This window comes from Labrus mixtus, chromosome 17, assembly GCF_963584025.1.
Source record: "Labrus mixtus chromosome 17, fLabMix1.1, whole genome shotgun sequence".
NCBI classification, from domain to species: Eukaryota; Metazoa; Chordata; class Actinopteri; order Labriformes; family Labridae; genus Labrus; species Labrus mixtus.
Genome location: NC_083628.1, coordinates 18,283,216 through 18,308,324, shown reverse-complemented (window position 1 = coordinate 18,308,324; position 25,109 = coordinate 18,283,216). Strand labels below are relative to the sequence as shown.

The 25,109-nt window shown below is 44.0% G+C and overlaps 3 protein-coding genes and 1 long non-coding RNA gene across 7 annotated transcripts in view; 2 read left to right on the top strand and 2 right to left on the bottom strand.

Moving 5' to 3' along the window:
• The window catches only part of ajm1 (apical junction component 1 homolog), a 142,316-nt gene extending 129,701 nt beyond the window's left edge, over positions 1-12,615 (top strand). Inside the window, exon 3 of the mRNA XM_061061401.1 lies at positions 12,554-12,615. The gene's annotated coding sequence lies outside the window, so the exon portion shown is untranslated. The remainder of the gene's footprint in view (positions 1-12,553) is intronic.
• LOC132992231 (uncharacterized) overlaps positions 1-25,109 on the bottom strand; it is a 154,236-nt gene that overhangs the window by 9,331 nt on the left and 119,796 nt on the right. The gene's annotated exons all lie outside the window — the stretch shown is intronic.
• nek6 (NIMA-related kinase 6) lies at positions 14-16,662 on the bottom strand. 2 transcript variants are annotated; one of them, XM_061061417.1, is made up of 10 exons: positions 16,385-16,662; positions 6,494-6,594; positions 6,158-6,298; positions 5,693-5,755; positions 5,445-5,555; positions 4,033-4,141; positions 3,652-3,759; positions 3,458-3,552; positions 2,009-2,122; positions 14-1,516 (listed from the first exon to the last, which is right to left on the bottom strand). In XM_061061417.1, exons 2-10 carry the CDS (start codon positions 6,572-6,574, stop codon positions 1,406-1,408), a joined length of 933 nt encoding a protein of 310 aa, XP_060917400.1. In that variant the 5' UTR covers positions 6,575-6,594; positions 16,385-16,662; the 3' UTR covers positions 14-1,405. The 2 variants fall into 2 exon arrangements, with proteins under 2 accessions (XP_060917400.1, XP_060917401.1); XM_061061418.1 differs by lacking the exon at positions 16,385-16,662 and adding an exon at positions 13,312-14,497 and having other exon boundaries at positions 6,494-6,596.
• The window catches only part of dennd1a (DENN/MADD domain containing 1A), a 168,485-nt gene continuing 161,834 nt past the window's right edge, over positions 18,459-25,109 (top strand). For all 3 annotated transcript variants that reach the window (XM_061061404.1, XM_061061403.1, XM_061061402.1), the window contains exons 1-5: positions 18,459-18,616; positions 21,267-21,331; positions 23,840-23,883; positions 24,039-24,088; positions 24,534-24,653. In XM_061061404.1, coding sequence (XP_060917387.1) covers positions 18,600-18,616; positions 21,267-21,331; positions 23,840-23,883; positions 24,039-24,088; positions 24,534-24,653 — 296 coding nt within the window. In that variant the 5' untranslated portion in view covers positions 18,459-18,599. The remainder of the gene's footprint in view (positions 18,617-21,266; positions 21,332-23,839; positions 23,884-24,038; positions 24,089-24,533; positions 24,654-25,109) is intronic.

The window sequence follows — 25,109 nt, the reverse complement described above, 5'->3', positions numbered from 1 at the left end:
GTCTGCAGCCAGACTGTCAATCATGAAAACAACAGAGTTTGTATTGTTTTAAAACATGGTATTAAAAAAAGATTTTAGAACGGAAATGTTGCCAACTTATTTGTTAAATTCAGACAGTGCTCTCTCTCTCTCTCTCTCGCTGCAGCTTTTGGGTTAACTAATAACTGAAGATCGGAATTTTAAGTTTTTCCAGTATGTCCTCCTTCTAACTTTAGATTCTGGTCCTGAATGATCTGGATTTGTTTGGACCAGAGAAGGTAGCCGGTTTTAAGACACCCCCCACACGGTCGTTTTGGATGCCCCTCAGTTTGTCAGATATGAGAGCAGTTATCAGGTCAACAGGTGTTGCAGTGATGGAAACGGGCAAGAGAAGTGGTTCAGATAGAAGTGATTGTACCCGACCTAAAAAGCCTCTGCATGTTTCTAATAAGCTCCACGAGCAGAAACGTGCTCAAACTAGGATCAATATTGGAGATGTTTTTGAAAAATGGAGAGAGGTTAGAACACAGAAAGGTTTACAGACCGATGCAGAGCTGGATAAACACTGAAGCTTCAGTGTTCACCACATGGTGACCTGTGTGAGCATTGACTCTAGAGAGGAGGGGGCGGGGGGGGGGGCAGCTCTCTACAATGTTTAGAATTTGGACTGCAGTACCCATTTTAACCACTAGGGGTCAGAGTTACATAATGCTCAATTACTGTTTGATTGGTGGATTCTTTTATGGTGACAAAATCTTTTTTACAACCCTTATGTCGTCTTTATTTACTATTCCACTTTCACGACTCCGTTTAGGTTTAAAGTGTCAACATCATTATACAAATGTTGCTCTGTTTTTTTACGTTTACTTCCTGTTCTATGCTCTGAATCAGCTTAAACGTGATGACAGACCTGCTGACTTACCTACTGAAGATATTCTAAAGCTAGTTTCCTCCCTGAAAGCGAACATCATTAAAGCTGCATTAAAGAATCAGACATGATAACTGAAGTGTTCTCTAATGGTCCATCCAGTCGTCTACATGAAGCACTCTGTCTGACGATATGAAGCAGACGTATGATGTGATTATAAGACGGGTGATGAATACAGACCGTCACCTGTCACTCACTCAGGGGTTAAACATGGAATGGACCCCTGTGACCTTTGATAGAAAGACCCTCTGCAGATCACCGACCTCCTCTCACATGATCAGATCTGGCTTCATAAACTCCACCTTCAAAACGTGTAACACCACCCATCTCCTCCTCACATCATCCAGGACACAAAAGAAGTGTCTGCGATGTCGAAACACCGCCGTCCACTCTACAAGTCTGTCAAGTCTGTCCGTGGTTTCCCCTCCCGTCCAGGTGAGACCAGGCAGATCTGACTCCCAGTGCTTCAGGTCCTCAGACTGAGCAGAGTCCGCCCCCTCAGGTGCTGGAGGTCCACATGTGCATCTGTTTGGCGATCTGCAGCACAAAGACGATGTCCGGGCGCTGGTCTGGATCCGGGCTGATGCACATGCTCACCAGTTCCCGCAGCTGTGGAGAGAGAGCTTGTTAGCTTCAGTGCTAACTGTGAAGTTAGCCTGAAGTACAAAGTATTTCTTTTCAGAAATCAAGGGGAGAGAGAGGGAGAGAGGGATGAGAGAGGAATGACATGTGGTAAAGGAACCACATGCTGGATTTTAAATCCGGCCCGTCTGCTTACAGGACTACAGCCTCTGTGCATGGGGTGCATGCACTAACCACTAGGCCACCAGCACCGTGTCAAAACCCATTTTCTTCTTTTTTACAAAAGGTGTTTTCAGTGACCTAAAATGCAGTTTACATACAAAAGGTCAAAATGCACAAAAAAATCTCAGTATTCAAAAATACTCATTTGTTATAACTTAAGAAGACCAATCATTTGACTCCCTGTTCACCCCTGACCTTTACAACAAACGTGGCGGCTTGTGACCTTAAAGAGTCGACCCCCTGTGAGCACGTCTGAGTGTCTTCAGATCAAACGTCTTTATGTCCTGTTGCTCTTACCTTCTCTGAGTAATGGTCGCCTGGCAGCGGAGGGTAATCACACTGCTCGATCTTGTGACACAGAGAGAGCAGGTTCATCTTGTCTCCATAAAACGGACTCTGCAGCGCCGCCATCTGGACAAACAAGCAGACGGCATGCATGAGAGACTTTTTCGTCCCCACCCCCGAACTTTGACATTTCTCGAAACGCCGTCGCTTCTTAAGAGGACGTTTATCCCTCAAACCAGCATCCTTAAAACGTCCAGACTGCTGGAGCCTCTCTCTGATATCTTTACAACGTAAGGTGACTGTGCAGCTGGAAATAGGATTCACCAGGTAACTGGATTGACGGCATGTCGTTTTTTGATCGTGTCGGCGTTTCGTGTATTATGTTTTGGATGTAATGAGACATTCACATGCGTCACTGAATCCTGATCGTGAACTAAAATAAACAGATTGAGGCCGGTGGAAAAGAGTATCAGACTTGAGAACGCCAAGAGCATGCGTCCTGAAATATATTTCCACATGTCACCCCACAGTGCTGACTGCTTTGGACAGTAAAGGGTTAATGGTCACTGCAGCGTTTTTTGACAACCTTAGTGGCTACATGAGCAGGACGCTGAACACATGATGCTACACAGTCGCTCTCTGTTGGCACAGACGACAGGCAGTCCTTTGTGTTTCTCAATAACAGCTCAGCATTCCAGTGAAATACGAGCAGCCTGACTCAGAATAAAAGTTATTATGTTTGAAGGTTATCATATTCACAGTTTCTGTTCTTATCTGTGCAGAGAGAAGCTGATGAAGCCGTGCAGGTGACACAAGACGTTTGTAGACTACAGAAGTAATTCGGGCTGTCATGCGGTGAATCTACTTATTTTTCCGTCAAGCTCATGTTACCTGCCCTCATGTGAACCGAGATGCAAAGATGAACAGTCGAGTTCTGTGCACAGGGCGTCCTCTCGGCATGAGTTCACAACAATCATCTCTGTAACTAAGACACGAGTGGTCGGAAACAAAAGGTGCTCGCAGCTCAAGGTGAAAAACAAAAACCCAGTAACAAACGTTTCGGGTCTTCAGACTCTGACTTTGAGGAAGTCTTCAGCGGTTTGTTGATGCCCAAAAGTGACCGCCCACTTTTTCGGTTGCTTTAATAAGTTGCCCCATTCAGATCCTCCATTGCTTTATACCAAGCGATTGAAGTCCTGTAACCATGACAACCGGCTGAAATCACCTGTATAAGTCCTGTTTCGGTAGTACTTTCTGAAGGTCCACGGACTTTTGGGGCAGGGCCTGCAGCGCTGAACGCCTCTGATTGGTCAGGCTCTTGTAGCGTTAGCGCCATGGTTAAAGACTTTTGTTGTTGTTTCAGGGGTGTAATACGCTTTACGACCACCAGGGGACGCTATAATTTCTTTAATCGGTCTTAACCATTCAGTGTCAGTAAAGTTTGAATAAACGTGATCTCACCTCGTACAGAAGGCAGCCCAGAGACCAGATGTCGGACTTGAAGTTGTAGCCGTTCTCATGGATCCTCTCGGGCGACATGTAGTACGGCGTCCCCACTGACACACCCAGAAACACACACACACACTAAATCATCTTTTTCACATGTTAAATAAGAACATGTATGTTCTGTGCACCGGTGTGTGTACTGGGGTTACCTAAGGAGTGAGCTGCTGTCGTTTTGGAGCTGAAGAATCGTCCTAACCCCAGATCACCCAGCTTCACCTCCCCCGAGGCTGTGATGAACACGTTGGCGGGCTTAATATCTGGTGAAAACACGAAGACACAAAGATTTCAGTCTGAGAGGAAGATGGAGACAGCCTTGTTTCTGGTATGTAAACTATTCAATGAACTCTACAACAACTGTCCACTGCTCCTGTCGTTTTAAAACTGAACGCAGAAAATAAGAACAGAGATGAAATCATGAGCGGAGGAGCAGGAGGACGGATGAGATGATTCATGACATCAGCAGAGATGAGAGGCTGCATGTTTGTGTAAATGAGGAGTAAGAGGAGTGACACTGATGTCGTTTTTTTTACCGCGGTGCATCACCCTGCGTGAGTGCATGTGCTCCAGAGCGCTGCAGAGCTGCACAAAGTACTTCCAGATCGTCCTCTCTGGGATGAGCCGCCGCTTCTTCTTAAAGTACTGAACACAGGAAGGAGGGGACTGTGAGTACACAACAAGAAACTGAGCAGATAAAATATGGTTTTATTAAAGGGGTAGTTCAGTGTTTTTGAAGCGATGCTGAATGAGGTTCTTGTCAATAGTGAGTTTATTAACCCTTTGAGATGTCGGTCAGCTCGGCCCCTTTAAGGAGAGAGCGGCTGGAGTGCAGGCAATGAAGCTAGCTAATACAGCGCTGCAGGCGGGGCTGTTTGTGCCACATAACCTTGCTAATTTTAAGAAAAAAATATTCAAAACAATCTCAGCTCTTTACTTTCAGTCAGCAAGTCTACTCCAGCAAACCACAGACGTGTTCCTCCACCTGCAGCGCACCGATCCGCTGTTTGTTACTGCAGGCTTCCAAACAAACAACAAACAAACAAAAAAAGACTACAGCGACTATGACACGGCGCCAACTGTGGATACCTGAGGAAACTCTGACGGAGTTAACAGAGGATAAATGTCCCACAGATGGAGAGAGAGAGAGAGAGAGAGAGAGAGAGAGAGAGAGGGAGAAGGATGGGAGGGGAGGACCTGGTGGTGCAGATAAGGCAAGGCAAGTTTATTTATATAGCACCTTTCCTCCATCCATCCATTATCTATAACGCTTTTTTCTGTTTGGGGTCGCGGGGGGGACTGGAGAGCCGATCCCAGCTGTCCCATCATGTGGTTCAAACGACTCTGCCTGCAGCGATGTGGAGTCTATCTCTGGTGCCTGACCGACATCTCCGTTGGCTAATAAAGTTACTATTTTGCCCAAATTTCTTTTGCAATAGAGAAAAATAAAGCAACAAAAAACAAGCAACCCACATAAAAGAAACCAACACACACTGAAAACAAAACAGAACAAAACAAAAAGTGACATACACATCACTAATGACATAACCATGATTTAATTTGAGTTTTTGCAACCACAATAGTGTTTCCATACATCCCCTATTCAGTATATATTTTAATAAATGAAGATATCACCACATTTTCCCTTGCCCACATGTATCTAAACATCCTCCATCACTTGTTGCCATGGAAACCATCTGTCAAGGAATTTTGCAGTCTTATTTTAAAAGTTATCTTTTACATTATGTCAATTCCTTTGACAACTCATTTCCAAGACTCGTGGGTTGGGGTTCTCTCTTAAGCCAGTTCAGTGTTATTGCCTTCTTGGCTGCTACTAGAAGTATGTGTAATAAATAAATCTAACCCCCATAAAGTTACTATTGACACAAGTACCTCATACAGCCCCACTTCAAAAACCCCGGACTTTCCCTTTAATCTAACTCCTGACCTTGATCATCTGGGACAGATCTCCTGCGTCGGCGAGCTCCAGGATGATGTTGAGCTCGTTGTCTTCAATGAAGGAGTCGAGGTATTTGATCACGTTGGGATGATTCAGCTGCTGCAGACGACACAGCAGGAGAAAAGTACCGTTTACACACACACCTGACATCTGGACCAATAGAGGAGCTTTAAATCTGTCTAAAGGTAGAGGATGATTGTTCCTCTTAAAGGGAGCTGAACATGACATCTCTTCACCTTGAGCAGGTCGATCTCTTTGACGCAGTCCTGACGAGCCTTGGCGTCCATCATGTCAAAGATCTGAAGCAACAAAATAAAAGATAAATTAAAGGTCACATATGAAGCAAAATACACTTTACTATGTTAGGTTAACTGGTGACTCTAGATTTCCCCGTAGGAGTGAATGTGAGTGTGGCTGGATGTCTGTCTCATATGTCAGCCCTGTGATTGGCTGGTGACCAGTCCAGGGTGTAACCCCCGCCTCTCGTCAAATGACAGCTGGGATCGGCACGGTAACCACCGAACAGGAAAAGTGATAAAAAAACAGAAGCTGTTTTCACACATGCACTCTCGATATTGTTTAGAAAGTTCCAGAGTGTAAAAGAAAACGACGAAGTAGCACAACACTGTACGAGTTAACATGAAAAAAAGCAGTATAATTTTTGTAGCAGTATAAATCAGTAGAGGTGCGGACTCTTGTACCTGGACTTTCTTGAGAGCGACCAGCTGACCCTCCAGCAGGTACGTGGCTTTATACACCTCACTGAACTGACCCCGGCCGATCTTCTTCTCGATCTGAAAGTTCGACATCGAGCAGCAGAACTTACGGCCGGACATGTTCTTCTGAAAAACACAACAAAGCATAAGAAAAGTGAGCAGTGAAGCATGTTTAAGATGTAATAATACAATTTAGAAAATAACTTTTGCTGCCCGTAGGAGGAGGCTGTTAACACAAATGCATATTTATTATAAACATACTTCAGAGTTAAAGATAGGCTTTAAATATGCACATCTTAATAAAACACTGGGGTTCTTTACCTGGTCGTCCTGAGCAGCCAGCTTGTACAGGTTGTTCAGGTTGTCTAACGTCGGCTGGTTGTTGTTCTGAGCCTCCATCATGGCATCACAACCGGAGACCACTGCAACAGAACAAAAGATAAAAATCAGACAGCTCAGAGACCTGCCGGCGGAAACAGGCAGCGTGCAGCCCACATGGGTCTGAATCAGAGCAGGAAGCACGTGTGGCAGGATGAGATGCCACCTGCTTGCTCTCTGTCGTGCGACTCAAACTTTCAGAATGATGACCAACACGGAAACTGTGAGTGTGACGGGTAATAAGGTGAAGGAAATGACTGAGGTGTCACAACACCAAACACAGAATGATGACATGATACTTCTGCAAGAAAAAAATAGAAATCCTGAGCAACCAATAAATAGCGTTTCTTTTTTAAAATTGTAAAAAAAAAAAAATTGCAAGCAAAACTCCTGCACACTTTAAATTTGGGTATCAAAATGTATTTGTGCATGTCTCCCTATCAACAGGTTAAAGGTCACATATTCTCCTCCTCTTCAATCAGTGTAAATAAGTTCAGAGCTCCTCAAAACATGTGTGTGAAGTTTCTTGTTCTAAATCCACTCTGATCCTGTATTTGATCATGTCTATAAACCCCTCTATTTCAGCCCTGCTCAGAACAGGCTGTTTCTGTGTCTGTAGCTTTAAATATGTAAATGAGCTGTGTCTGACCACGCCCCCTCTCTGGAAGGGCTTGGGTGTACTCGGGCTTTCTCGCATTGTTTACGGTGAGAAGGCAGACTCAGAGGGCAGAACAAACACCTAGCTGTGGGAGTGTCACCCACCTGGGGGAGGGGTTACTGCCCTTTGTGATGTCATGAAGGGAAAATATCCAAACAGCCTGTCATATACAAAAAACGTCATATAGAAAAAATATCCACATTTTGACATACTGAAACCAATAATGCTGTTTTCCCTCCTTTGGAAATCAGCAAATATTCACTTAAGGCTCAAACAAACTCGCCTTTGAACCATGCGTTCACATAGACAATGTGTGTTACTGGAGGATTCCTCTAGAGGGAGCTCCACATAAACAAATCAAACTGTCCAAATAGAGATTCCAGATTTGCATGTTGTAATGTAAACAAACATGGCATAGTTGAGGACTTGATCTGTTAGCTTTTCTTCAAAAACTATCCTCCACCGTACAACTCCACACTGCTCCTAGTGGTTATATGCATATTCCATCTCGCAGACGTGTTGCGCACATTTTTGAGGATGTGCACAACCAACGCTGCAAACGACCACAGGATACACGAGGTCGATGTCATGCGTGCACGTATGTGTAGATATAAAAACAAGTTCACTCAGAGCTTTACCGTCTTCTCGCTCGAACGCTGACCTCCTGAGAGAGTTTCTGCTAAACTCTTTTTCAGAGTAAATTAAACTTGTAAAAACTTCTCTGAACTGTTCCTAATGACTTCAAGCTCCGTTGACATTCAGTCCTGACATTTCCGAGGCCCCCTGTCACCTCGGGCTCATGTTCCCACGTGAGGAATGCGTGAAAAACTGAACGGAGTAGAACGCAAAGAAAACCACGAGGACAGACTGCCTCCAAATCATCCTCAGAAACACAAAGTTAACAGGTTGTTTTCACGTTCTTCTCTGTATTCCCGCGTGATTTTGTAGTTCTCCTGTGATCTTGTGAACCCCTGTATACCGCTGCTCTGGCTGCGCCCACGCTCCAGGAACAGACCCAGTGGGCAGGGGTGCGGGTCCAGACTTTAAGGACTGGTGTGGCACAACTTGGGCACTGACTTGTGAAGGGGTGACCTGAAGTTTGCGTGACAGTAGGGCTTCATCCTGGTCAACAGGAGGAGGCTGAGGCACTTTGTCCCTTTTCTGCAGTTTTAACTGGAAATTAAAAAATAAATAAAACGCCATTTCCACACAACCAGATCTCTGATACTGTGAGCTGGTGACCTTCTCATGACTATCTGAGTCATCTGAGAGAGATCCCGTGTCTCCTCCTCTGCAGACTTTTCTACAGAAACAACATCATTAAGTTTGTGATTCCCCCCGGTTACTCTGCCAAGACCTGATGACTTGTTTTCACCACGATTAGCTGTGAAAACGTCTCCTCTGTCCTCACCCTAAAACATTACAGGCATTATCCCCCCCCCTCTTCTGATGACTCAGCTCAAAGTGTTCATGTGTTCACCTTCACCTCCTCAGCTACACTCATTGGTAAAATGTCAGAAGTGCAAACTGGGCCTCCTGCAATGACTCTGGTTTCAGGACACACACACACACACACACACACACACACACACACACACACACACACACACACACACACACACACACACACACACACACACACACACACACACACACACACACACACACACACACACACACACACACACACACACACACACACACACACACACACACACACACACACACACACACACACACACACACACACACACACACACACACACACACACACACACACACACACACACACACACACACACACACACACACACACACACACACACACACACACACACACACACACCACGCTGCTCTAACTGTGCTAACAAGCTCTGTGCCGCTGTTTGCATCCAAGGCTGTTAAATCTCTCAGCACAGACCGGACTGATCGTTCTGCAGGTTTACTCAAAGACCTCTTCTGAATCCTGCAGAAGAAGAAAAAAACAAACTCCCAAAAAGATTCAAAACAAACACCTTTTGATTTATGTTTTTTTTTTATAATCCTATGATTCAGTGATCCATTGTGCAAAGTTTGAAGATGTAAAATATAAAAACATCTTCTAACAGGGCTCTGATTCAGTCTCTCCCTGACAGAGGTCGTAAGTTTTTTAAGAGCAGCCTCATAAAAGAGCGAGGAAAGATCAACACGGGGGATCGTACAGAGACACGGCCTGAGGCTGGGACGGTTTCATTACATGAAAAAGATCTAAGTCACCAAACTGATGATCCTTAATGTGTTTAAAGTCTCAAACAAACCACAGGATGTCCTCGTCTCGGAGCCTCACAGGGAGGACGGACTGCGTTTCTAACTCATGATCTTTCACTTCAGCCTCAGGTGATTCATCCACTGAAACAACGTTTTAGGATCTTAATTTTAAAAAACAAGGATCGCTTCCTCTCACATGGAGGCTCGTTTTTACTCCTCCATCTGTTGCACATCAATGCATCATCTGACCACAGACTAGGAGAAGTGAAATCACCCACCGGTCCCTGACCATGACCTTTCTTTTTGAAGCCTCACTGACATGAGGAAACAGAGAAGCTTCAGTTCAAAAGTCATTTTAAAAAAATCTGTTTTTCTTGGACCTTGATGCGACCCTGAGACAATCGACCAACAGGGAACCCCGATCACCTCGTTCTCAGGTGGCGGCCGGGTGCAGGAACATACAAAGGTTTGCTGCTGGGCGAACCTGAGGAAGCTACAGGTGAAACACGTAGAAGAAATCGGTGAATTTAAGATGTTTTGGTTAATTCCACCAACACTTGAAATAGCTTGATGAGATAAAAAAAAAAAGTGATTCAGTTTCAGTCTGTCGTTTTGTTTTTGTTGACGTCTTTTGGATTTCTTCACCTTCACGTCCTCGTTGCAGAGTTTCTGAAGAATTGTTGACATTCATCTGACACAAGAACAAAAAGAGAAGCTCTCCTCTGAAACTTCATTTCTCCATACTGGTCACAAAGCACTTAGGTAATATAAAGGTTAAAGATTGACGTCTGTGTGGTGGATTCTGTTCGTGATATTTAGGGAAGGATTTTCATGTCATAAGTTTATTTACATGTTCAGTTTCTCCCCTCCTATTTAGCAGGAGGGATAAGGCAGTGTGGTCAATGTCTCGTAGTTCTGTGTGTGCAGGATCAGTCTGCTGGAAACCAGACCTTTTCCTTTTTCTCCTTCAGTGGAGTGATGCTTGTACTGAGAACTTTAAAGCTTTTCTGTATTTGTTAATTCAAGCTTCGTATCAAGAAACCATCGGCTCCTTAGTTTAAACTTTCCCCTCTCCATTTTCTTTTTAGCAATTTAGGGGAACTTAACAAATCCTGTCCTTTGTTATTGAACATGATGTTGAACCCACACAGAGGTTTCTCAGGTTACACTTCCTCGCCTTTTTATCTAAACTCCGAATAACTTAAGCAGCTGTTTCCCCTCCCTCTGTCTGATGGTGAGTGTTAAGACATTTCTGAATAACTGGTGGGAGGAAGATTCTTCATTTTTAAAATAAACTGAAGGCTCAGAGGTGTGAGGATCTTGACGGAGATTTCACACTTTCACAAAACTCAGACAGACGGATTTTTCCATCCAGCCTCCGAGTCAGTTTTAGGTGTGAAGTCGAGGCTGAGTTGCAGCGGGAAATATTCATCACAATTCACTGCAAGGAAGCGTGACGGCGTCAGTAACCTGCAACTGGTGCACGACAATCGACTGTGTGCACACAGTGTGATCACGTCATTAAACGGCTTCATCATGTTGTCTGTTCAACAGGATGTTCTCTTCCTCTCTTTAGACATTGTGAAAATATCAAACTGAACACAACGCGACGGTTTAAAGATAAAAACCTGTCATCATGACATCAGACTCTGTTGCTTCATCCGTCACCTCTGCGTCGTTCTTTTAACGTCATGTCCCGCCTCCTGAGCCCCGTCCTCCCGTTTAACGGGGAGTCTCCCGCCATGAGGTGCATGTGTGAAAACAACTTCTTGCCTCCTGCACAAAGCATGCTGGGACAGATTTTTTTCCAGAGCTGTCAGAGCGTGACGGAGAAATAAATCAACCGGACTAAAAAATGTGTCGAAAATGACAAGAAAATAAGAGAACTTTACAGTACACACACACACACACACACACACACACACACACACACACACACACACACACACACACACACACACACACACACACACACACACACACACACACACACACACACACACACACACACACACACACACACACACACACACACACACACACACACACACACACACACACACACACAAAAACAAAAACACACACACATAAAAACAAAAACACACACACACTCACACTCACACTCACACTCACACTCACACTCACACACACACACACACACACACACACACACACACACACACACAAAAACACACACACATAAAAACAAAAACACACACACACACACACACTCACACTCTCACACACACACACACACACACACACACACACACACACACACACACACACACACACACACACACACACACACACACACACACACACACACACACACACACACACACACACACACACACACACACACACACACACACACACACACACACACACACACTCTCACACTCTCACACACACACACTCTCACACTCTCACACACACACACACACACACACACACACACACACACACACACACACACACACACACACACACACTCTCACACACACACACACACAGGAACTAAAATTTGAATTCTCTGTTTCTCGTTTTAATAAAGTAATCTGTGAGACTAACGCTCATGTTTCACAGACGTTCATCCTGTCTCATCGCCTCCTCTCTCAGCAGCTCCGGTCTCTGTTAGTCATTATGTGAATATTTGACATTTCTTTATCTCGTATTGTCGGAGCAGAGAAACAAGTAACACAGACGTGAAGAGTCATCGCCTCAATCTGTTCTTTGTTTCCTCACATATTCAGCTCCTCTTCCCACAGTGTCCTCACACCGCTCGTGTTCCTGCAGACTCAAGTCACTCCAGTCGTCCCGTCTTCATCCGTGTCTCCTCCCACCTCTTCTGTCTCTGTTGCTCTAGTTCATGTGGAAAAAAATCTTTCCTGTAAGGCCTTAAGTCAAACGTTCAGATTCAGAGGCAAGGGCTGTTCCTGATGAGTCTGCAGAGGGCGCTAAACGGCTTGTTCTGCAAATCACACCATAGTTCCCCGATATGAAACCAAGGCTTTCCCCAGACGACTTCAAGCCTCGACGTAAGCCGCTGAAACCTCTTAGGACCAACCAGACGGCAAAGAGCTAGTGGAACGAAGGCCGCCTGTAGCGTCGCCTCTTGTCTTGGCCAAAAAGTTGAACTAGAACACACCGCAAAGACTCGGGCGAGGACCGCTCACAGACGGTCCAACTAGGACAGACGGCCGACGACCTCCTCGGTGTGTCAGTGCCTTTACAGGGCTCTCCCCTGGCAGCCCTGCAGCGTTCAGAAGAAAGTGGGCACCTGAGGAGGCGGGGCTTAAAGAGACAGCAGCTGAAACAAGGCTGAGATGAGGTTTTTTAGTGACACCAGTATCAGATAAATGAGATCCTGTGAAGCTGCTCTAAAGGTTTTCACACACTGAAGACATGGTGAGGAGGAGACAGAGCTTTACATTTTCTTTATAAAATGAATTAAATCTGACCGAAAAAGCGGACGAGTGTGTGCCTAAAGTAGTGCCAGGTGTTGAGACCACATCACACACACACACACACAGAGACTGGACTCTGAAGCTTATCACACCTAAAGGCTCGGGGGGGGGGGGAACACACCTGCTGTGAGACGTGAACAAACTGAATCACATGGTTCATGTGCTGCAGACGCCAAACAAGGTCAGACTGTACCGAGCGAGCGCTGCAGAAGTTTGCAGAATCACATCCTCCGAGTGACTCATCACCTCGTCAATATGTGAAGGACACCATTTTAATTTCTGAGGACAAAGAGTCTCTGCTGATGATCAAACATAATGAATTAATAACCTCACGCTCCTCTTAGTTTTAGAATTCAAACGTGGATGATAAACAGCCGGCCCTTACCTTATGAGCCTTCAGACTTCTCCGTCCTCTCTGACTGCAGCGTGTTCAAACACTGAGTTCCTTGTTCTCTGCCTCAAAAATATCTCTTTGGTTAGTCACCTCTCGCGCTCTCTACTTCCTTTTAGAAGCTTTCAGATCAGTTTTAATTTCTCAACATGACACAGCTGTCTCTTCACTGGACGGATCAAGAAGTCGCTTGTGGTCATTAGTCATCCTCTCAGGAATTTATATTATTATTATTCTTTATGTTAATGGATGCAGAACAATTTACAGTCTTCAGAGGTAGTAACAGAGGCTGTGTGTGTGTGTGTGTGTGTGTGTGCATGTCTGACTGGGTGTGTATGTGGAGCTCCAGCTGTGCCGTGCTCTCTCGCGCTTCCGCCACGCCCAAACTCAGTGTGACACCAATATCACGCCATCGAAATATTACACCAAATGAGATGTGATGACAGGGGAGCAGTCTCAAAAGAGATACAGAGACCAGAAAGCAGGAGAGGCGTTAGGGCGGGGCTACCTGTGATTGACAAGTCGTCAATCACAGGTAGCCCCATATATGGTCACTTCTGGCACCTAAACCAAGATGGCGAGGGTCTTAAATTCAAAGCTGTGATTCACATTGCAACAGGTGGTGTCACGTCCATTTCTCATATTCAGTCTGTGATCACACAGAACCAACTGATCACTAAGGGGTCACATGCACTCCTCCACGCTATCACACAGGTTCCTGTTATCGTCAGCTGTTCACAACACCTGGTCACATCTGCCCGGTGGCACTGCTCCACTCCCTCCTGTTAGCCAATCATATAGCTGCTGTCTTTTTAAAATACGGCTTCCTCTACCTCCAGTTCATTCATGCCGTCGATACATGCGACCCTCCACCTCCCTGAGTCTTCACAGATCATCACGTCATCAGCCGTCCTCCAGTCGAACACATTCTGCATCAGCCTCTTCATCCCATCAGCCTCAGATCAGGTCAAGACTTTCAGGGTTAAACTAAACCCCTCAAGTTAGCAAAAAAGATCCAAATGACCCACCCATTAAAAAGTTTACAACCAACAAAGAAGAATAATTTACATCCATTAATTAGTTCACCAGACCGCCAAATTCAGCTGCAAGTTTGTTTTTCATTTCAGAGAAACTGGAAACATAAAACTGCAGATAAGAACGTCAGAGCAGCACCGACCAGTCCCCCCAGTCCTCCCAGTCCCCCCAGTCACACAGGACACTGGCTCCCTGTCATCGCTGACACGTGACTAATTTTAGACAGATATGTGACCTTGTGTGCCCAGGCATCCTCGTAACACGCCCACCCACCACACACACACACACACACATCACACACACACACACACATCACATCACACACACCACACACACACACACATCACACACACACACATCACACACACACACACACACATCACACACATCACACACACACACACACACACACATCACACACACACACATCACACATCACACACATCACACACACACACACACACATCACACACACACATCTTGCAGAGAGCGTTCACCACGCTGCTGCAGCATGTGATGCATGTCATGTTCACTTAAACACACAAACACCGACATACCAGCAACACACAAACACACACACACACACACGGCAGGGTCTGCTTTTACACTGCACGGGAATGTGTGTGTGTGTGATGATTTTACTTGTTCATTATCAAAGCAGTCTGTTTCTCCGTGTCAGCGGCTTGAAGTCCAGTTTTAAAATAATGTTTAATTCAGGACGGAGTTTACGTCTGCTAACATTTAAGGTGTTTCACCAGCTGACAAAGTTCCAACGGAGCGAGAAGTTTCACCTTAAATCTTACACCTAGCTCCTAGTAGGCGTCACGTCCTCGGTTGTCATGGTGACGGTTTTAAAAAGGTGTGATAACTTGGAGGACGATGACGAGCAGAGGGGTTTTTTGCTGGTGTTATGGTGTAAAGAGTGACCGTGTTTACCGGGGAATTTCAGCTGAATGTGTCTCTAGTTGTCATAGTAACAACAGATGTTAAATCAACAATATGTAGGAATTCAGTTTAGTCCGATTTGGCGCCCACCGAAGGTCGCTGAGTGCAACTGTCATTTAATACACAGAGCTGTTACACCTCCTCATCTTAGACGGGTAAAGGTGCATTCCATTTCATCTAGGAGAGAGTTACATCCTGCGGTAAACAGGTGATTGGGCCGCTCTGTGGACTAGAGAGAGACGGTTATCGTGCTATAACATCGACCTTTGAAACGACTGTTTTAAGGTGGGAAAGTTACATGTTGTTATAGTGTCCTGATTTTAAATATTTATACCCCACTTGGAGTGAATAAATGTCTCATGCCGTGATAAACAGCAGCTGAGCTTTACACTGTGCATGGGCGGTTCTAGGCAGGGGCCAACAGGGGCCAGTGCCCCTGAGCTTGGTCCCCCCTGTGGCCACCCCTCCAAAAGGAAGAGCCCCCCTAATAACACAACACAGTATTTGACTCAACAACCGGACAAATATGAATCATGGTATTTAATGATGTGTGCTATTATTTGGCATAAATATATATATTTTTAAAGCGATCATCTTTGTCTTTTTTTCACCTGGGTTTAATGTTCCCCTCTGACAAAACAAATGGCCCCAGTTTGGCCCCCTCAATAAACGTGGTCTAGAACCGCCACTGACACTGTGACACAGTGAACAGCTGGAGTTAAATGTCACTCTCAATGTTGAGCTGATTTTTTTTTTTAAATAAACGTCTACGTCTCTTCTACTATGGAGCTCTTTGTTTCACACTGCGAATATAAGAACATAAAGCAGGAATCAGTGCAGCCTCGTTTCCGTCCCGAGCTGCATGCAGCGGGTAAATATCATTTCCATATGTCTCTCTCTCTCTCTCTCTCTCTCTCTCTCTCTAACAGTTTATCTGGCTCTACGTGCTAAGCAGTAAACACACTGAGCTTCAGTCCATACGAGCTCACACAGAGATACATGTCAACAAAGCTGAATCATGCACAAACTCTGCATGTCTTTGAACGCACCACGGACACTTCTTCACAATGAGCGCTCGTGTCTCTTACCTGCAGAGGAGTCAATAACGTCCTGCAACTGTTTTGAAAGGGGATCAGTTTCCGCGAGTTACATCGATCCCTGTTGTTGAGCAACTCCACACAGCGACGCACAGACCCCCTTCTTCCCCCAGTGTCACCCCCCCCCCTCTCTCTCTCTCTCTCTCTCTCTCTCTCTCTCTCTCTCTGTGGTTTGCTGCCACGCGGGCTGAATGAGAGGAGGGATACTTCAAAGAGTGAAACCTCTGCAGAGTGAAGTTGTGGTGAGGCTGCCACAAGTGTTTGTTGGAAAGTGGGTCAAACGTCACATCTCTCTCTCTCTCTCTCTCTCTCTCTCTCTCTCCCCCTCTCTCTCTTCCTCACATGTGGGAGGGCTCTATTGTTTAATGAAACATGATAGGGGAGCGTTTACAAATGTGACACAAACTGTATGAAACAAACTTCTTTCTGCGTTTTAATTTTAAAATTAGATATGGTGAATTAGCCAAATGTGGGACACCGCCTAATGTGGGACACCTAAGCTCAAGTGGGTGTAGATCTTCCTACAACAAATGAAAGTCAATAAAACTAAGGGTTAACACAAGTTGTGATCAAAATAACATGACTTCTCAAATGTCCAATCATAGATTAGAATGATCAAAACATGTTTCCTAAAGTGGGACAGGTTGATTTGCCTAATGTGGGACAGTTTTTTGCATTCAAATATGCCTGTTATGATTGTATGCGTTTCCTGTTTAATGGAGCTATTTGTTGACTTATTGGTCGTTTTTTCCATGCTGAATGACATATTTGTAAGAAACCTTAGTACATCTCTGGTGAAGATATGATTAAATTGGTTATGTTGCATATTTCTCTGTGGAAAACCCCAGTTTGAAGACTTGTCAATCAATTAATCAACTAGTCAACAAAATAGTATTGGTATTAGTTGGCTAAGCATTTCTTTTGTTCAGGACAGACGTATGGAATAAAATGTTCGTTACATTCTGCTTGTCAGATATGATGATATAATAGCCTATTGTCTTTCTACTAAATGCATCAAAACAATTTTTGTCCTTTTTTAGTGTTTTGTAAAACCAATAACATTGTAAGTGGTAAAATTACAGAACATTGGATTGCACATTTTAGACTTGAGTGTGACAGACTTGAGAGGTTTTCATACTAGAATTAAGGTGATTTATTTCTTCTTTCTTTTAACATCGACTTTTCAATGTCCCACATTTAGAACAGCACTGTCCCACATTAGCAAATGCAGATTGGCCGAGACAATTTGGCACTAAGACTACTGATATGTATATTATTTCTTTAATGAGTGTGATAACTGGATTTTCTCTTTGGGTTTGATTAGGGGACATCCTGGGGATTTCAGAGTGGTACTGGGTGTGGATTTAATGTATAGCTTCATGTTGCAATACACCCCAGAACTCTAAAATGCAAAAATTGTCCCACATTAGGCTAATTCACCCTATTTAAAGTTCTCCATCCGAGTTAGTAAAGATTGTAGAGTTTTGGGTTCAGCTCCCAATGAGCGACTTTCTTTTAAACAGGGGAGCGTCTCAATCCAAAAGATCTTCCTCAGGCTCTTTTTGAAGTGTAAAGCCCTGAAAAAAAATGTCATCTCTTAATCATATTACATATCTTATTGAGGACTATGTCTCCGGACTTTGTCTGCAACCCAAAATACAACTATAGGAACTTATTAACTTCAATAAATAAGAGCAAAATTAGCTGTTATCTTCAATATGCAAATACGTACATTTATTATTGACACATTTCTGTATTCTCGTGGATTATATATTTTAATAAATTTCATATTTAATAGTCTCTGTGGTACATATAATTTAATTCTTAGTAAAACAGGATTTAAACATTGAAAAATCTCGGTAAATCCCTGAGTTTATAACTGTCACAGGTAAGGTACATAACGGTAACTTTTTCGTCTTCTTCTCACGAGACTCAATCGTCGTCTCCGATATGCATTATGGGAGTTGTAGTTTCCATCGCTGAGCTCGTTCAATGGGTATTGTTTTGTTTGTTCACAATAGAACTACAAGTCCCAGCGCTCCTCGCGAGCCAGCACGTGATCTACGCTTGTGATGTAGAGCAGACGGACCATGGCGCTGTGTAGCTCTGTGTGACAGGTTAGCATCACCGAACACCTCCGGACGGACGCGTCTGCGCACTGACATCCGCCGCAGGCAGACACACCGCGGCGGGGTGACAAACAAGGATGGGGTCCCGAATCAAGTAAGACCGATAATCCGCTGCTTTCCTCTGACCCTGTTAGCCTCCTGCTGCTAAGAGCGCTGTGTTAGTGACACAGGGAGATAGAGCCCAGTGTGAGGCCCGGACTTGTTGCGACAGGCAGAATAAAAACACACCAATGCTGCTGCTGTTCAACTTAACGGAGCAGAGACGACAAAAACAACCCGTTAAAATACGTTAGCATTAAGCTAGCATTAAGGCAGCGACACAGATAAATACAGGAAGCTAATGTAAACATGGTAACGGGGCCAGATTGTTCTCAAACAGGATGTTGGTTTTCAGGCTAAAGCTGGGTTTGTTTTCCTGTAGCTGTCCCTGTGTGTGGTCGCCTGAAACGTGTGATTACTGAACAATAACAAATGTAATGTGTATTATTGAACACAAGACAATGTGAGCCATAGCCAAAACAAGGAGCTCTCTGTCTGTCATCCATTGTGCAGAAATCTCCTCCCAGCCTTTCTTCCTCTCTCCACAATTAAGCCTAAATGTGCTCTAAAAATGAACGTTTACTGCATCTACTATGACCTGATTGAATAATGTGAGCAAAAAACTGTCTGCCTTTTGGATGTCTGGGGGTCACCAGAGGTTTGTGAAGTCAAAGTGGGGCCACGAGCCAGCAAGAAGGTTGGGGACCACTCCTGTATCCTGACGTCTCTCCTCTGATATACTGTAAATATTGTATTAAGGAGATGACTCATCTGGCACAGTGAGACATATTTAATCACTTGTTTTTCATGGTGTACCTTTTGGGAGTGAGCTGTTTGAGCTGGAGGGAAATTATTGACACATCCTCACCTTCACAGTAAAACTGAACATGGTGCTTTGATGATCCTACATTGATCTGCAGACGGACGGTTTAACTACACGTGTTATTACACATCCTGAGAGTAAAACCTTTGTATGTGTTACAGGAAAGAGCAATCAGACTTTGAAACAAGGTGAATGTGTAGAGAACATACTAACAGACTGTTTGTCAGCTCACACATGTTTAAAGTTCCAATCAGTGAGATGTGTAGTGAGTGAAATGATGAAGTGACTTTACTATATGATCAGACATTAAGGAAACATGTTATGTTGAAGTGCTGGCTTCTCTGACAACAATGCAGCATCCAGTATGTCCTCCTTCTAACTTTAGATTCTGGTCCTGAATGCTCTGGATTTGTTTGGACCAGAGAAGGTAGGCGCTTTTAAGACACCCCCACACGGCCGTTTTGGACGCCCCTCAGTTTGCCAGATATGAGAGCAGTTATCAGGTCAACAGGTGTTGCAGCGATGGAAGCGGGCAAGAGAAGTGGTTCAGATACAAGTGATTGTACCCGACCTAAAAAGCCTCTGCATGTTTCTAATAAGCTCCACGAGCAGAAATTAAATTATTATTCATTAATAGATAATACATCTGATTGGTCCAAAAATATCAGAAATTTGGGTCAAGTTTTTTTCGCTGAGGAGTTGGAGGTTGGTCCTGAGGCCAGACGAGTTGAGAAGCGCTGGTTTAGAGCATTGAAAGATTAGTTTGATTAACGGTGTTCGTTCTGTGGGTGTAGCATTCAAAGATGGTTCCAAACGTCATTATGTTTTCTCTTCTGTGGATGATGTCTTTTGAAAACTGTGATTTTTTTTTTACTGTTTTGGATACACTGGTTAATACTGGCTTAAAGCGCTTGTTTTGAAAAACAATCATTTTCTTTGTTGGTGCGTGTTGTGATGATCACATTAAGAGTGTCCTCACTCCTCAGACATCCTGATGATGACTGAGAACACGGCGATAGCTTCCCTGAAAGACAGAGAGCTTTTATCCTCTGTGAGGTCAGAGAATTTAACAACCCTGATACCACCACACACCGGGGGGCTTTTCTTCTGTAAAATCTTCGCTGTTTGCTGTTTAAGGATATCTGCAGCGTAGTCTCAGCGTCACTCAAAATCAAACACAGAAAAACTCAAAGCTCAAAATAAATACGTAAGGAAAATAGTCTTAGTACTTTAAAAACACATTTATTGTACATTTCCAGATGAGTGAAAGGCTGCATTCCTTTGGTGAATGTGCTCCCCTGTTTTTTTGTTTCTTAAAGAGGACATATTATCCCCCTTCTCCACCTTTTCAAACAGTCCCCTGTGGTCTAAATGAAACATCTGTGCTGTGCTTTGGTCAAAATATAACATGAATCAAGCACCAGAGGAGGTTTGTGACCCTGTATAAACCAGCTCTCTCAGAACGCTCCGTTTTGGTGTGTGTGTCTCTTTAAATGCAATGAGCCCCCCCTGAGTTTTCCCAGTAGACATCACTCCTTCACTAACGAGAATAAAAATGGCGGACCTGCGCAAAAGTTTTGTTCTAGGCTGGGGGTGGAGTCCATGGTTGGAGATACCAGGGGAGGGAGGGTATTTTTCTTAACCAGAATCCCACTGTGACATCACAAGGAGAGTACATTTGAAACGGAGCATTTTCCTCTGTGTTGTAAGACTTATGCAGACCACAAACAAAGGACTGGATGGGTTTATTTCACATTTAGTGGGTCTGTAGACACTCAGGTTACCCAAATATATGTTCAAAAACACTAGAAGTGGATTCTTCATAATATGTCCCCTTTAACATGCACAGAACATATCGATAAGTTCTCCTCCTGTGTTGCAGGGAGAGCCCCGAGTCCACGTATGAGGTCTTCCTGGAGGTCTCACAACCAGGAATACACACTTCAGGTAAGTGTGTGAGGCTGGACTACATTCATCTCTTCTGTTCTGAAAAGGTTGTGTTTGCTTTAAAATGTTGTGAGAACAGCAGATGATCAAAGAAACAGAGTTAAAGTTCATATGCACTCTTTATTTTTGTGTATTTTGCGTTATTCAAATGTAGAAATATTGCAAAATGTTATCTCACATCCTGCCGACCGAGAGGCTGCACACGTTTTGTGATTCCTGATGTACAAAAATACTTCATAAGATAACGATGGACTGTCAGCGCCACCGCTTAGTTATCTCAGATCAGTCCGCTTTGATCGTTCTCACCTTCCCGTCTTAGTGAGCGTGTTTCCTCAACACAAGTCAAACCCTCAGTGATAGAAGTGTTGTAGTACTGGAAGACCGGTCTCCAGACCACTTTCTGAAGGTCTCGGAGTCTGATGCATTTTGACTCGGTCTTGTCCCGGTATCAGACTGGGCGGACTCTGGATTTTAGATCAAGACCGCTCAAGACCACCACTCATTGCCTCTTTTTAAAAGAACAAATAACTTTACAGTTTTTTCCAATTGCTAAAACACAATTTTGCAAACTAGGCTGGTTTTATCAAAATACTTAACACAACTCACAAAACCACACACCCAAACTGCAAAATACCTAATATATCCTGCAAAATGAAGCACTGCAACCAAAACTACATTATCAAAATCAAACTTCTGCACCAAATGGCACACGCTTCATTCATATTACCAGATTGTTGTCTAACCAACCACACACTGTTGGACATAATGAAAAGCACTCTCATCTTTAGTATGCTTTGCCATAATACTAAAATAGTTCAAATTGTAGAAAATTCTTCAGATTGTTCACATGCACAGAAATATTTGCAGACACACACTCATGCTGTTGAAACATTTATGTTTTTATTTTTCACCAAACAAGTCAGTGCAACATATACCAGTACAGTAAAACGGCTCAAGTTGGGCTGATCTCTGTCCAGCCTCTCACATTGTCAGCCCATGGTTGATGACATGATCAACTTGCTCTGATTTCATTTGAATGGGTTCTGTCGCAGCCTAAAGAGAGACCAGCAGGGGTCCAGTCAAAGTCTCAGGTCGACAGATTGACTGTCAAGTCCTTTCAGCGCCTCATGAAGATGCTGAAGTTCTGTTCATGTCTCACATCTGCAACATTTCAGCGCTGAGTAGAGATCGCATGCTCATTCAAACCGAGAAATGACTCGACTTCTTTTTGTGTTGCTGTGGTTTCATTTGTTTTGTTTTTTTACTCGTATCATATTGAAGTTCTAGTATCGTGACAGCCCAAAGCTACTCATGGACTTCACTGGTGTCATGAATCAGACAGAAGCAAACGAAGCATACGACGAGTTTGAGCTGCAGAGTTTAGTGACTCAAACGGGGAACATTTGTAAGAGCAAAGACCTCGGGATAAAGTTAGTGTCTGTTTAATATACACTGATTTTATATGTTTGCATCTTTAACACATTAAAGGAAACTCTGAGTCACTCACGACTTATTTAGATTTTTAAATCCTGATCTGTCCGGTCTGCATCAGGTTCCTTTTTTTTAAATCTGCCGTTTGTGACTAATCAGACTTCCTGGTTTCTGAGCAGTCGGCTTGTTTCTAAGAATTTCCTCCTGTTGGAGTCTCGTTCCTCGCATCACTTCCTGTTCAGTCTCAAAGATGCCCTATCTCCGAGAATGTGTCACGAACATGAACGCATGCAAACCGACCTCCATGTGATTCTTCTGCTGATTTCAAATTAAAAAAAATATATATTTTTTTAGTGTCACACATTTACAGCAAGCCATCAAGATCGTATTTTTGGGGCTTTTTAGGTTTTTATTTTAGAGACAGGACAGTGAAGAGGGTGGTGACCTGCAGAAAAGGTGCCACAGGGCAGACACAATCCCAGGGACTTCCCCCCCTCGTGGACCTAAGCTAGTGGACCGTGCATCAACCGTCCAACTATTGCAATGACTGACTGACTGAAGAACATGATCTGCATCTTTTTAAACTTCAGAGCTGTTGTTTAATCTTGTGCATCCACCTTTAAATAAAACGGCACATTAAGAAAACATAACGAGGCGTTTACATAACCATTCAATTATGGGCTCCAACATGTGCTGGTTTATGATGTGGTCATAAAACCTCCGGGAGGTTAAGTTCAGACTTTGATTGGTCCTCGGGGGGCGATCAGTTCAGCTGCAGTAGCAATAAAAACAGAAAGTCAGGGAGAGACGGAGAGGATATGAAGCCACATGTACAGAAGCATGTATAATAAAAAACACCTGTAGAAACACAGAGGTCAAAGGTCTAACACATGACCAACACATGCTGCACACTCTTCACACAGAGTCCCACTCTGCTCCTGTTACACCATCAACACTCAGACTCTGTGTTTGGGTTCTTTAGCTCACTCCATATCGTGTGTGTGTGTGTGCATGTGTGTGCGTGTGTGTGTGTGTGTGTGCGTGTGTGTGTGTGTGCGTGTGTTCCCTCTCTAACAGGGCCGGAGGTGAGGAGACAGTATCCTGCAGATTACACGGACCAGGTCTGATATTCAGATCAAACAGCTTTTCTTTAAAAAAAAAAAGGGGGGGGGGGGTATAAGATGAATTTTTTTAATGTAATTGCAGATTTATATTTATAAATAGAGATCACAAACTAAGCCTAATGTAATGACTGTGTGCTTCTGTTTACTGACAGGAAACTCTTAACACGGTGCCCAAATTCTGCTTCCCCTTCAGCATGGACAGGTAGGCACACACACACACACACACACACTCCCACATACACACACTCACACAGATACACACACACACACACACACACACACAGACATTCTCACACAGATACACAACCAGCTACACACATCCCCCCCCCCCCCCCCGACAATTTTGGGACACACAAACAATTTGTCCCAGGATCTACTTCATGCTGAAATAAAACCAGTTTTTGTTTAGTTCTGGACTCACTTAAAAGCTGCAGATCCTCGTTAAATAGATTTCTTTCTGCACAGATTAAACTCACTTTGTAATTGTGTGTGTGTGTGTGTGTGTGTGTGTGTGTGTGTGTGTGTGTGTGTGTGTGTGTGTGTGTGTGTGTGTGTGTGTGTGTGTGTGTGTGTGTGTGTGTGTGTGTGTGTGTGTGTGTGTGTGTGTGTGTGTGTGTCCTTATCCGCCTCTCTTTGTCTCGCTGAAGCCTGACGGTGAACCAGGTCGGGCAGAACTTCACATTTGTGTTGACGGACATCGAGAGCAAACAGAGATTTGGTTTTTGTCGTCTCTCTTCGGGGGCTCACACCTGCTACTGCATCCTCAGGTCAGTGTGTGTGCGTGCGCGCGTGCGTGCAGTCAATGTTCGCTCCGTTAGTCATTAGTCCTAGTACACGATCAAATATTAGTTGTTCACCACAGTTACTTAAAGGTGAGGCAGACACCCACAGTAATGGAAAGTTCAAGAACTCTTGTGTTTGTGTTGGTTACGCTTTACTCTTTTAATGCCGTTGAATCAAACGACGAAACCAGGTCTTAGAAAAATGATCCATGTCCCATCTTACTGTAACATGGAGGAGGTGGGGTTTAAGACCTGTACTGCAGCCAGTCAGCAGGGGGAGCTCTAAGTCTTCTGTTTCTACTCGTGACCAGATGTTCCTCTGTCCGTTATTCATACAGTCGACCATAAATGACTAAATGAACATCACGCTGTGTGGAAGAAGAACTGAAACTTGAGATTTGGAACATAAACTCGTTAATGTTCCCTGAAGGAATAAATTAA